The 13,852-nt window shown below is 38.5% G+C and overlaps 1 protein-coding gene across 1 annotated transcript in view; it reads right to left on the reverse strand.

Annotated features, from left to right (window-relative positions):
• The window catches only part of LOC309392187 (uncharacterized protein), a gene marked incomplete at its 5' end in the record, with an annotated part of 165,107 nt that overhangs the window by 125,277 nt on the left and 25,978 nt on the right, over window positions 1-13,852 (reverse strand). The window contains one exon of the mRNA XM_081953188.1: window positions 1,079-1,333. Within this exon, the coding sequence (XP_081809314.1) occupies window positions 1,079-1,333 (255 nt within the window). The remainder of the gene's footprint in view (window positions 1-1,078; window positions 1,334-13,852) is intronic.

Genomic DNA, 13,852 nt, shown 5'->3' on the forward strand with positions numbered 1-13,852 from the left:
TATGAAAGGAAATTTTAAGTCATACAGTTTTAAACGTTACTTTATAGCTAAATATAGCCAATTCATATTTTTAACAGTTTAGTTTCTGAACAGAATTCCAGTCCCTTGTATAAAGGTAGAGAAAAATGTAGTTTCTTTTTTTGTTTTTAATATTTTTATATATATATTTTGAATACAAATAATACAAAATAATATACAAAGAAAGAGAGAGAGAGAAGAAAAAAGTACAAATATTATAGTGCATTCCCACCCCCTGGAGACCATTTTTATTACTTATATTTCTTCTTCTAATCTATAACAACTCAAAATATACAATATATTCCAATTGTGCCCTTATTCCCTCAAAAACAACACATATGCTTGAGTAGGTTTATTCCCTTTGCCTTCCACTAACAATGTTTTTATAAAATCCCCCCATATTTCATTATAATTGTTTACTTTATTCATCAACTAGAGGGAAGTCTAGTTTCAAGGCATATCAATCTTTTTCTTCATTCATATCAACTTTACTTCATCCATATTTATTAAAATTATAGTAAGACAAGTAGAAATAGAATCGTCAGTTAAACACAGATATAGCACCATTATTATTAGTATTATTAGTATTATTAGTATTATTAGTATTATTAGTATTATTAGTATTATTAGTATTATTAGTATTATTAGTATTATTAGTATTATTAGTATTATTAGTATTATTAGTATTATTAGTATTATTAGTATTATTAGTATTATTAGTATTATTAGTATTATTAGTATTATTAGTATTATTAGTATTATTAGTATTATAGTTCACATTGTTTTTGGAAGAAGATAAATAAGGAGAAATAAAGAATTGATTAAATATTAAGCAATGGAATACAGGTGAATAATACATCCAGAATATCATAAAGATGATTATATTTTAGAGTATCCCTAGAGACTTATATTGTCACATTATCTACTTTCTAAACAGCAAATGAATGGTCTTATTGAGCTTTAAGTAAAAATGCTTGATTAACACAGTGTAAATCATTAGCAAAAAATCATGAACAATATATTAAATTAAGATGTAGCACTTTAAAGTCATTACACCTACCTGGAAATAAAGATTGCATAGCCAGTGATCTAAATCAGAAGAAATCAACTTTTCAATTTTTTGGAATCTGTCAATTCTTGAATCATAATGACCTCTGAGAAGAGGACACTTGAACTTCCCATCCACAATGTCCAAATTATTATTACATAAAGGAAAAACTCCCCAGCCCACAACTCTGTCAGAAGTTCCTTTGAGAAGAAACAGCTCAAAGAGAAGTATCTCTCCAGGCTTCCCATTCTTTCTAACTGGAACATCCTAAGTAAGAGACAAAAGAAAAATCACCAAGATAGTTCACCAGCATCATTTCAAAAAAGTTTAACACAATTACATGAATCATAACATTAAGCCTGCGATAGGTGCTGGATATTTTAAAAAGAGATATATTCTTCCACAAGCCATGTCCTTTCAAGAATTATAATTTACAGCATTCTAATTTTATTTGCAATTCTGCTATTTCCTTAATACTAAATTCTCAATATAGTTCAAATGTAATGTTCAAATGTAATAAATCAATTGATGTTTTGTTTTCCTTCTCATTCATAGAATCCCTATATTGTTGTATGTACTTGCATACTGTTAAATCCGCATGCGGATAACCAACTTTCAAAATTTTTGCAAGCTTCACTTTTCACCATTGGCTTCTCTATGTGTAATCCACAGATTACCCATTTTTCATGGTATTTTTATGATGAACTCATGGGTCACGTTATCCATAGATGGACTTATGTGCAATTATATATGCAATATATGGGTACCTTTTTAAAGTATACAATAATACAATAGCAGAGTTGGAAGGGACCTTGGAGGCCTTCTAGTCCAACCCCCTGCCTAGGCAGGAAACCCTATACCGTTTCAGACAAATGGCTATCCAACATCTTCTTAAAGACTTCCAGTGTTGGGGCATTCACAACTTCTGGAGGCAAGCTGTTCCACTGATTAATTGTTCTAACTGTTACGAAATTTCTCCTCAGTTCTAAGTTGCTTCTCTCCTTGATTAGTTTCCACCCATTGCTGCTTGTTCTACCCTCAGGTGCCTTGGAAAATAGTTTGACTCCCTCTTCTTTGTGGCAACCCCTGAGATATTGGAACACTGCTATCATGTCTCCCCTAGTCCTTCTTTCTATTAAACTAGACATACCCCGTTCCTGCAACCGTTCTTCATATGTTTTAGTCTCCAGTCCCCTAATCATCTTTGTTGCTCTTCTCTGCACTCTTTCTAGAGTCTCCACATCTTTTTTACATCGTGGCAACCAGAACTGAATGCAGTATTCCAAGTGTGGCCTTACCAAGGCATTATAAAGTGGTATTAACACTTCACGTGATCTTGATTCTATCCCTCTGTTGATGCAGCCTAGGGCTGTGTTGGCTTTTTTGGCAGCTGCTGCACACTGCTGGCTCATATTTAAATGGTTGTCCACTAGGACTCCAAGATCCCTTTCACAATTACTACTGTTGAGCAAGGTACCACCTATACTGTACCTGTGCATTCCGTTTTTGTTGCCTAAATGTAGAACCTTACTCTTTTCACCATTGAATTTCATTTTGTTAGATAGTGCCCAATGTTCAAGTTTGTCAAGATCCTTCTGTATCTTTAGCCTATCTTCTGGAGTATTGGCTATTCCTGCCAGCTTGGTGTCATCTGCAAATTTGATGAGTTCCCCATTTATTCCCTCATCCAAATCATTGATGAAGATGTTGAAGAGTACTGGGCCTAAAACAGAGCCTTGGGATACTCCGCTGCATACTTCCCTCCATGTAATTGCAGTACATTGAGTGCGGTTGGTCAGCCAGTTATGAATCCATCTGGTGGTGATGCTGTCCAACCCACATTCTTCTACTTTATCTAGTAGTAGGTTATGGTCTACCTTATCAAATGCCTTACTGAAGTCCAAGTAAACTATATTGATGGCATTCCTCTGGTCCACTAATTTTGTCACTTTGTCAAAGAATGCAATAAGTATGACTGTATATATTTGTGGATAAATCTACTGCCAATAAACCAAACAAAATGTTTGGTGCATATTACCACCTAAAATTTTCATCTTATTCACAAATGTATATGGTGATTCTCTCTTTTTCTCTCCTTCAAAATGTTTATGCCATGGGTAGTATGAGCAACAGAATGCAAAACCTAAAAAGAAAGGAGTTACAATATACAGCCATATATGATTAAACCATAAGGCAATTTCATGCAAATAGAAGTTGCTTGTCGTCTTCCATGTTAAGGAATATTCTGTGGTTATGCAAAAGCATATGCATGATCCAAGGCTTTTTCATTTGGGTAAATTACACAGACAGAAGTTTCCACCCTATTCATACATGTGTACAACATCGTAGCTCATGCATAAAAGAGACGGGGCTTACATTGCATTGATGCAACCTGATTTCAACAGTTGCCCCCCTGATGATCTCACCTGGCATCTGTGGCTATGTTAGTACAAGAACTAGTGAGACTACACAGTGATGGGGTGGGTGTAGTTCAGCAAACTTCCCACCATTTTTCTTCTTGTTTACTTTGTTTTTTACCACTTTGGGTGTTGAATGGGAACCAAACAAAACTTTGGTTCTTGCACTTCTCTTGTCTTCAACCATTGTCATTTGATGCTGCTGTAACATGTCTTTGATGTTGTCTTTCCATTTTCTTCTGTGTCTGTCTCATGCTCTTTGATCTTCTCTTTTTATCTATGCCTTATGGAATCCTTAAACATTCTCTCCAGATGGCAAACCATTTTATTTACTGTCTTTGTATGTAGTTTAATATTGGTTCTATTCCATTTCTTTGCTTTATAATCTCGTTCCTAATTTTATTCCCTTCCAGTCACTCCAGCAGCTTTCCTCAAACATCTCATTTCCATAGTAACTAACTTTCATTTATTTGTTATTGTAAGTGTCCATGTTTAGCACTGGTAACATAAGGTGGGTATGAATATGCTTTTGTATGAGATGCTTCTTCGTAGTAATCTGTACTGCCTTTTATTGTAGGAGTGGAGTTAGCTGTCCATCTTCAGTAAACCTTGTAAATGTTGTTCCTAAATATTTCAACTCTGATACTTGTTTTATGCTTGTTCCTTCTATTATTATGTTTAGGGTGTAGTTTTCTCTTTTGATTACCATTACTCTGTTCTTTCTTTACTAATTCTTTATTAATTACTAATTCTCATATTATTTGCCTTAAATTCTTGGTTCATGGACATGAGATGTTGTTCCAGTTGTTGTTGTACCACCATTTCTGGCCATTTAACTTAGCATATTGCATGAATCAGACGTCAACCTTATAGATCAGACGTCAACCTTATAGATCAGCAGATTTTTAAAAAGGCGCCATGCAGAACTAAAACTACTGTACTTTATTAGAACAGAACAAATTTAAATTATATTAAAACTAACAGGTTTTTTTAAAATAACAGAATCTTTCCAGTGTGAATGTGCCAGCCTTCCTCCTGCTTTTATTTACATGAGAATTGGAGGGGAAGGTTCTCTTTTTGCAAATTACTTTCTTGGCCCCAGCTCAAAAAAAATTTTATCTGATTGCTGTCTTGGGAGCAGGTCTTCTTCTTGTCCTTCAAGGCCACCCTTCAAGGTCTTCTTTACTAAATCAGATTATCATTAAACCATAATGTCCTTTATTTGTGGGGGAGCATATGTTCACAGAATAGTGTGTGAATATAGGAAATGTGTTTTGTTAAGCCAACCAAATTATATAAAAAGCAAGGGGGTTGCATGAATGAAGGTTTCTATACCAAGAAGCCCACCACACTCCTTCATTAAAATAATTCCTTCTTTTAAATATAATCCTATAAAATAAGATATTTTCGACATTTCTTCTTTCTAAAGAGAACCATGAATCGCCTAAAACAAATTTAAAGAACATAGCAAAAAAAAGCAATAACAGAATAGTAGTGGGATGAACAAAACAAGAAAGGGGAGAATTTGGAATCAGTTTAAGCCTTCAGATTCAGAAGTGGATTTGAGGAGACATACGTAGGTCCAGGTGGAGTCAGCTGATTGGAAGGCTGATCTAAGCAGGTTTCCAAGCTTAGCAACGTATGATATATTGAAAAATGCAATGGCAGTTAAGCTATCTAGTAGAAAGAAAGCGAGAGTGATTTGTTAAATTGGTAGTAACAGTTACTTCTTTATATACAGGAACATGAAACATAAGAAAAGATGGCTAGGGTGGGGGAGGTGTGGATTAATAGAGTAACAATAGATCCCATCTCCCCCCCACTCCGTCCCCACCTTTCCCATGTGTCCTTAAGTTTTAATGTTTTATTTTAACTATGTTTTAATTGTATATATATATATATATATATATATATATATATATATATAGAGAGAGAGAGAGAGAGAGAGAGAGAGACATATTTTTCTGATTGTAAGCCACCCAGAGTTACTCTATGGTAAGATGGGCAGCCAAAACATTTTATAAATAAATACACATAAATTAATACAACTTGACTACTCTTTGTGGTAATCATTGTTCAATTTCTGCCTGCTGGGTTTTCATCTGTATTCCTTTTTGTATTGCTTGGATGAACTTTGAACTGGATAGATTGATCTCTCTTGGGTCACTTCCAACCTTGTGCTTGCTCTCTTAGGAATATCTGAAAAGTAACTTTTGCGTTTTATTCTTTATGCAAAGTGTCTCAGCAAACATTGTTCCCACCGAAGAGGAGTCTGAACTGAAACTTTAACTTCTGCCCCTAAAGATCAGTTGCTCCAACTCTATGTCATAATTTATTAGCTTCAAACAGGACCAAAGCTTGAAATGCAACAATTGGAGTTTCTGTGCATTACTGTCACTGACTGGTAGCCTCTATGTCACCACCAATGAAATAGCCAATTCTACATAATAGTCATAGAGAATAGTAACTACATCACAAAGCCTGCAACCCAAACAAAATAATAAGAATAATAATGTATTGGAGATAATTATCTATCCATCTGCATATACAGTGTAGTATCATGAGCCCTGCTTTATAATCAGGAAGAATCAGAATTTCATCCCTCTCAGCTGTGAAGTTCATAGAATGATTAAGTTCATAGAATGATTAAAAACAGAGGGGGCTATTTGTATGGCAAACTGCTTCTATCAAAGATAGGTTAAAAACATGCATTCTGTTTAATTATTTCAGTTATTATTAATGTGAGCATTTGATAAAGAACAACAGCAGAGATAAGAATAAACAAAAGAAATCTCTATATATCTATCTATACATACATACATATATGCATACATACATACATGCATACATACATATATCCACCATCTATCATCCATCATAATTGTAGTTTTGTGCCTTTAATAATTTTAAAATCTTTAATAATAGTAACATTAACCTTTATTGTATATATTGTTTTAGTTTGTTGTACACTATCCAGAGTCATTCCTTAATACAATAGCAGAGTTGGAAGGGACCTTGGAGGTCTTCTAGTCCAACCCTCTGCCTAGGCAGGAAACCCTATACCATTTCAGACAAATGGCTATCCAACATCTTCTTAAAGACTTCCAGTGTTGGGGCATTCACAACTTCTGGAGGCAAGCTGTTCCACTGATTAATTGTTCTAACTGTCAGGAAATTTCTTCTCAGTTCTAAGTTGCTTCTCTCCTTGATTAGTTTCCACCCATTGCTTCTTGTTCTACCCTCAGGTGCCTTGGAGAATAGTTTGACTCCCTCTTCTTTGTGGCAACCCCTGAGATATTGGAATACTGCTATCATGTCTCCCCTAGTCCTTCTTTCTCTTAAGCTAAACATACCCAGTTCCTGCAACCATTCTTCATATGTTTAGTCTCCAGTCTCCTTGATCATATACAGTAAATATGAGTAAATAGATATGATCATATACAGTAAATATGAGTAAATAGATAATAAATAAATGTTATTACACTTCAGAATTTATGATTGCAATAAGTACCTTGTCTGAAAAAAGTGGCTCATGAATGGAGGCATTGGAAACAAAATACCTGTCTGAGATCCATCCTCTTATTTTTGGTTTACATGTCCTTGCTAAGAAATGTAATCCCGCTGATGTAATTTTACTTGCATCTTTTTCATTTTGGAAACTGTTCAAAATTCTTTCTAAAGAATTTTGGAAATTGTAACAAAGTACTGAGAAGGAATAATAATAATAATAATAATAATAATAATAATAATAATAATAATAATAATAATAATAATAATAATAATAATAATAATAATAATAATAATAATAATAATACTTTTATTTGATTAGCCGCAACCCTCTCCCGAAAGACTCGGGGCGGCGTACAATCAAAACAGATAAAATACAGATAAAGACAAACATACATACATAAAGAACAAAGACATATACATGTGCATGGAGGAGGTAGACTCATAAGTGAAAGACAATTAAAAAACACAATTTAAATCCCATTAAATAAAATTACTGAATTAAAAAACCCATCAGGAGCGTTATGAAGTTATGATTGAGCCAGGCCGGCTATTTGGAATAGGTGGGTCTTGAGCTTTACACGGAAGGAGCGGAGGTCAGTAGTGGTCCTAATATCCGGGGGGAGGTCATTCCACAGGGCTGGGCCCGCCACAGAGAAGGCTCTGCTCCTAGGTGCCGCCCCATGGCACTGTCTGGTGGACGGCACCTGGAGAAGTCCCTCTCTGTGCGAGCGGATGGGTCGTAGGGATGTATGGGGCAGAATACGATCCCGCAGGTAACTAGGTCCTGAGCCATGGAGCGCTTTAAAGATCGTAATCAAGACCTTGAAACGCACCCGATAGACCACAGGAAGCCAGTGCAGCTCACGCAGGAGAGGTGTCACATGGGAGTACCAACTGCAGTCTCCGAGTGCATTTCAAGGGAAGCCCCATGTAGAGAGCGTAACAGTAGTCCAGGCGAGACATCACCAGCGCATGGGTGACTGTGCGTAGGGCGTCCCGGTCCAATAGGGGGCTCAATTGGCGCACCAGGCGAACCTGGTGGAATGCCCCCCTGGCCACGGCTGTCACATGGTCATCCATGGACAGCCTGGCATCCAGGAGGACGCCCAAATTGCGCGCCCTCTCCACAGGGGCGAGTTGAATGCCCCCAATGGCCAGAGATGGAATTAACTGGTTGAACCGGGGGGCAGCAACCCACAGCCACTCCGTCTTGGAAGGGTTGAGCTTGAGTCGGTTGTCATCCATCCAGACCCGTACGGCTTCCACACACCGGGACATCACTTCGACAGCCTCGTTGGGGTGGTTCGGGGTGGAAATGTACAGCTGAGTATCATCAGCATACAGATGATATCCCACCCCGAAACCACGGATGATCTCACCCAGCGGCTTCATGTATGTGTTGAACAGGAGTGGCGAGAGGACCGACCCCTGTGGCACCCCACAAGTAAGGGGGCTTAGGGTCGACCTCTGCTCCCCTGCCAACACACGTTGCGTCCGGCCAGAGAGGTAGGAGCCGAACCACCGCAAAACGGTGCCCTGGACCCCCAACCCCTCCAGTCGGTGCAACAGGATACCATGGTCGATGGTATCAAAAGCCGCCGAGAGGTCTAATAGGACCAGGATAGAGGAACAACCCCTATCTCTGGCCCTCGAGAGATCATCAACCAACGCGACCAAGGCCGTCTCTGTGCTGTGCCCGGGGCGAAAGCCGGACTGGCGCGGGTCTAGATAATCATTCTCCTCCAGATGTCGTGGGAACTGAGAAGCCACCACACTCTCTACAACCTTCGCCAAAAAGGGAAGGTTGGAGACAGGACGATAATTGGCCAGCTCCGTAGGGTCCAGGGAAGGCTTCTTGAGCAAGGGTCTCACCACCGCCTCTTTCAAGGCGGCCGGAAGAGACCCCTCACCCAACGAAGCGTTCACTAGGCCCAGGAGCCAGTCGCGTGTAACCTCCCAGGATGCCAGTACAAGCCAGGAGGGACACGGGTCCAGTAAACATGTGGTAGGTCGCAGTCGTCCACGCAATCTGTCCAAATCCTCGATGACAACCAAGTCAAACTCCTCCCAAAAAGGTTTCTCAAGACTCGCCACTGGCGTCTCGACTGGGCCATTGAAGGGGACCCAATCCTTCCGGATTTGAGCGACTTTATCCTGCAGATATTTCCCAAATTCCTCTGTCCTACCCTGTAAAGGGGCCTCCCGCGGCCTCTGAAACAGAAGGGAGCGGGACACCCAAAACAGGGCGGCAGGGCGGTTCTCTGCGGATGCAATGAGAGCGGCACAATATTGGCGTTTGGCCATTCTCAATGCCACTAGGTACGTCCTTAAATGGGCTCGTACCTGTGCTCGGTCAAATTCGGATCGGGAGGATCTCCAACAACTCTCTAGGCATCTCTTGCGGCGCTTCATCACCCTTAGCTCCTCGGTAAACCAAGGAGCCAGGGTGGATCGTTGCCGCCGGAGAGGCCGCAAAGGCGCCACCCGGTTCAAGGCCCCGGTAGTCGCATTATTCCACGCGGCCACCAGGTCCTCTACCCGAGGGCGGGTCAGGGCTGCAGGAGGTGGCCCAAGCTCCGTCTGGAACCTATCTGGTTCCATCAGGCGCCTGGGGCGGAACCATCTAGTGTTTTCCGGTTCCGCCTCCCCGCAGCAAGGGGTAGCACCAGGGAAGTCAAGTCGGAGGAGTGAGTGATCTGACCATGACAGAGGAGTGATGGTTAAATTCAAGAAAAGCATTTCAAGGTTTCTTTCTTTCCTTCCTTCCTTCTTTCTTTCTTTCTTTCTCTTTGAAAGTATAAACAATATCACTCTTAAATATCTGCCCACTTTGCAAAAATGATTGCGCTTAAAATGAAACAAAAGCCTCAACTGACAATGCGATAACCCTGCGACAATTGCTATTGTACCCTTGATAGTATGAGATTCATTTCAGCTGGATTTGCATTTTTATAGGAAATAACATGTGTGGGGGTTTATAAATATTAGTTAAAAATTAAGAGTGAAATGACCGCCTCTTCCCCATTTGCTTCCTTGAGTCTTTGATTTGTACAGAACAAGTGCCATTTAAAATTAAAGGGAACTTTTTTCCCACTGAATTCATTGGAGATAAATTGCTGCATACTCACTTGTCCAGAAACAAGGTATTTCAGTTCAGAGGCATTTATTTTCTTACATCTATGGAAGCTAGATATTTTACGCAGGAAACGTTTATTCACTTTTCAGTCAGAAAAGTCACCCTTGCTGCTATTTTCATCTTACAAAAGAAGCAGAGTACTCTGATCTTTTACCTCATAAAATCCTATAGTTGCAAATGTACTTTAACTTATATGCAATTTTGTACACATTTTTGAAAAACACTGCAAAGTTTGGCAAAGTGGAAGATTCACAAATAGCCATTTTCTGGTTTTAGGGCACACAAGTTTGATAAGTCAGCATCAAAGTGATAACAATTGTTTTTCCCATCCGTACACAAAAATTACGCCCCATATTATGCTTGCAAAGAATGGCAAGAATGGGACACAGTACACAGAACTGCTACTTGAGGCCGTATCCCATATGCTCCAACATGTCATGCTCTGGAAAGCATTCCTATGTGAATTTGTCCAAAAATTAGATGCCATTAGCAGAAGCCATGAACTTGCAAACATGTGGCCTTTCATTCAATTACTGCCTCTCCTGTATTTTAGCTTCATTGTCTCCCCCACCAAACTATCTAATTCTTAGTTTTTATTTAGAAAATTAATATGCCACCCACTCCGTTAATAGCTCTGGTTGACTTATAAAGGAAGAATAAGAATTCCCATAAAAACAATAAAAAATGCATAACAGATGGAGAAGTTTTTTAGAACAAAAACAAATTCAAACGTTAGCCTTACAAAGCCTGGATAATTAGGTATGGGGCTTGCAACTGCAGTGGGAAAGTCAGCTTGCTTAAAATCCAGTGAGATTTTTTCTTCTCTTCACAATATAGGCCTCACAATGGAGAAAGCAAAATTGGTCATCGGATAATAAATGTATCCATGGCGGGATCTATAAAAGGATGTGAGTAGATTGAATAGTAGGCAGACCTGTAAGGCTTTATTTGCACATCTTGTGTTCAAAACCAACCAGTGAAGTAATATAGGATATTACAAACAAACTGCTCATTACTTAGGCTGTGGCATTCCGGGCCAGCTGTAATGTCTGAACACTCTTCAAAGGTTACCTCATGAAAAGTGCATTGCAATAGTCCAAGTTGCCACACTATAAGTCAGGACTCTCTTCTCCAACTAGAGACACATTTTATCAACAAAAGTCCTCATTGCTATATATGTTAAGTCAGGGGTGTCCAAACTTGGCAACTTTAAGACTTGTGGACTTCAACTTCCAGAATTCTGGGAGTTGAAGTCCACAAGTCTTAAAGTTGCCAAGTTTGGACACCCCTGTGTTAAGTGAATATCGGTATCTATGCTGGATCAAAGAGCACATCCAGACTACATACATATCCCTTCAAGGGGAATGCAATTCCATCAATAAAATTTCTGTCTCCCTTAATTCTGAAGCTAAGTCAACCAAACCAGAAAGAAGTACATTGTATCTGAATGCAACTTCAGCTTCTTCTCCCATGTCTAGTATAGAAATTATAGAGATTCAAGACACATCAAACCATAAATACATAAGAAAGCAGAGGATTATCATATATTGATTAGGGGAGAAATCTGTAAATGGTCTTTCTCATGGCTTGGTATAGACATTAAACAACATGCCAGACACAATAGAATTTTACAGAGCTATCAAAATAGCTCCAGAGCAGAAGTCTCCAAATAATATGCTGTGTTAATAACCCAGAAAGTAAGATTTCCAATCAAGAGTATCAACTTTGTAGCCAAGGTTATGCAAAGCAACCAGGATATCCAAGAGTATCAACAATGTCCACTCTTCTTTCCTTCTTTCCATTGTGATCCATCAAGGCAATCTACAGTAAGGGCCAAATCTTAATTAAATCCAGGCCAGAAAGATTCAAGATAATCAGTTTAATATCCTAGAGTTGTAATGCCACCACTCTTTTCTATAGCCTATTATTGAAAATTGAACAAGATCTGACGGATGTTAAATATCACTGGATTAACTATGGCTTTTTCACCAGAGGCATAACCATTTTCTCCTTTAAATTGGCACGAATTCCATCTGCAAAAAAGAAGTGATGCTGATAGAAAAGAATATTTGTAGCTCAGAGTTGAGTTGTTGGGTCCTTGGTGTCTCTTTGTGGTTTTCTTGCAAATGTTTCTTTACCAAACTAGGTAACGTAATAGCCTGATGATGTTACCTAGTTTGGTAATGAAATGTCTTCAAGAAAACCACCAAGCTCAAAGAGCACCAAGGACTCCACAAAAAGAAGTGATCTGAGCAATTACTGGCAGGTCAGAATCATTGGAGTTTCTTCATAAGGCAAGTAGGGAGAGATCTGTGACAGCTCAGTCTCATACAGTCAAATTTGAATAAGCTGACACCAGATCTGGCTTTAACAAAATAAGGAACAGAGAGAAATTGACTCAACCAAAACTCTGTAAGTTTTAGCTGTTTACAAAGAGTGATTGGATGAAAGAAGTGCAGGACATTGAACACTGATGGCAGTATAAGTAGAATTTGTATTGGGTGGCAGTTTGCTGGATCTTTTTGTAGTGGGTTCTTAGCTTTTCTACAACAAATGTTCCAGTCAAATTTGCCAGAAAGAAGTCTGATAGCGTATAATATGATTGTACCCTCTTTCACCAGGGCCAAGCAATGAAACTGATCCAGACAAATGTTTGTTGGCAATGCAGTAGGCAGATACTGAAATATGATATCAAGCCAAGCATGAATCCAAACACTGGCTTTCTTTTTTTTTTAGAAGTAGATAAACCATTTGAATTAACTCAAATGGCTGCTTTATGATAAAGTTTTCTTGTTTTGTTTTTGTGCCTTTGAGTCAATATTGGCTCCTAGTGCCTGCTTGGACTAGCTTTTTCAGAAGTGGTTTACCATTTCCTGCTTCCTAGGGCTAAGAGAAAGTAACTGGCTCAAGGTCACCCAGATGGATTAGAATTCATGGCCTGCTGGTGTCTAGGCTGGTGCCTTAATCACTACACCGAACTGATTCCCCCATATGTTTATTCATGTTTAAAAGATTTTAAAAGTTCTACAGCAACTGAGAATAAAAAGAAACAATTTCTGTCCTGTTTTCTTGCACTCTGTAGCGCTCTATTTAATTGAATTAAAACACAGCGAGCTAAACGCATCTCTTGATACTTTTTCAGAAATCAACTGCAGTATATTAGTTTTGTTGTCATATATTTTACTTCCCCATATGGCGCTGCATTTCAGCATCAATACTCAAGAGACTGAATGAGATCTATTTGAATGTTTCAAATTAGCAGGTTCAGTTTAGGGATTTTTCTCTAAAATATGCTACCAAAAAGTTCAACTCACTCTTGGGTTTATCACCGTTTTTAAAACGCGAGATAAATCTTTACTTTCCACTTTGTTGTTTTTCCCTAGAGTTGAACTTTGGAGAGTACTGCACAGAGCCCATTACTTTTACAATCCCAAAATGACAAAGCCCCAGTACATATAAAGATGTGATTTTGAACATCTGCTGTTCAATTAGATCAACATCTACCAAATCCCAAATCAATACAGCATAATAATGCAATCAAACTCCAATATTACTGGATTTATGGCTAGTTTCCTCCCTCCCAAATAACAAAAAAGTAATGTTTTAGTCATTCAAGTAAAGATTTTTAGTAAAAATCTAGCTTCCTCCGATACCATTTTCTGCTTCAGTAAAATACAAACTAATGAATAAGACATTGTAGCTGTCATTTCAGCTATCATAACA

This window comes from Natrix helvetica, assembly GCF_964273705.1.
Source record: "Natrix helvetica genome assembly, chromosome: 4".
In the NCBI taxonomy this organism is placed as follows: Eukaryota; Metazoa; Chordata; class Lepidosauria; order Squamata; family Natricidae; genus Natrix; species Natrix helvetica.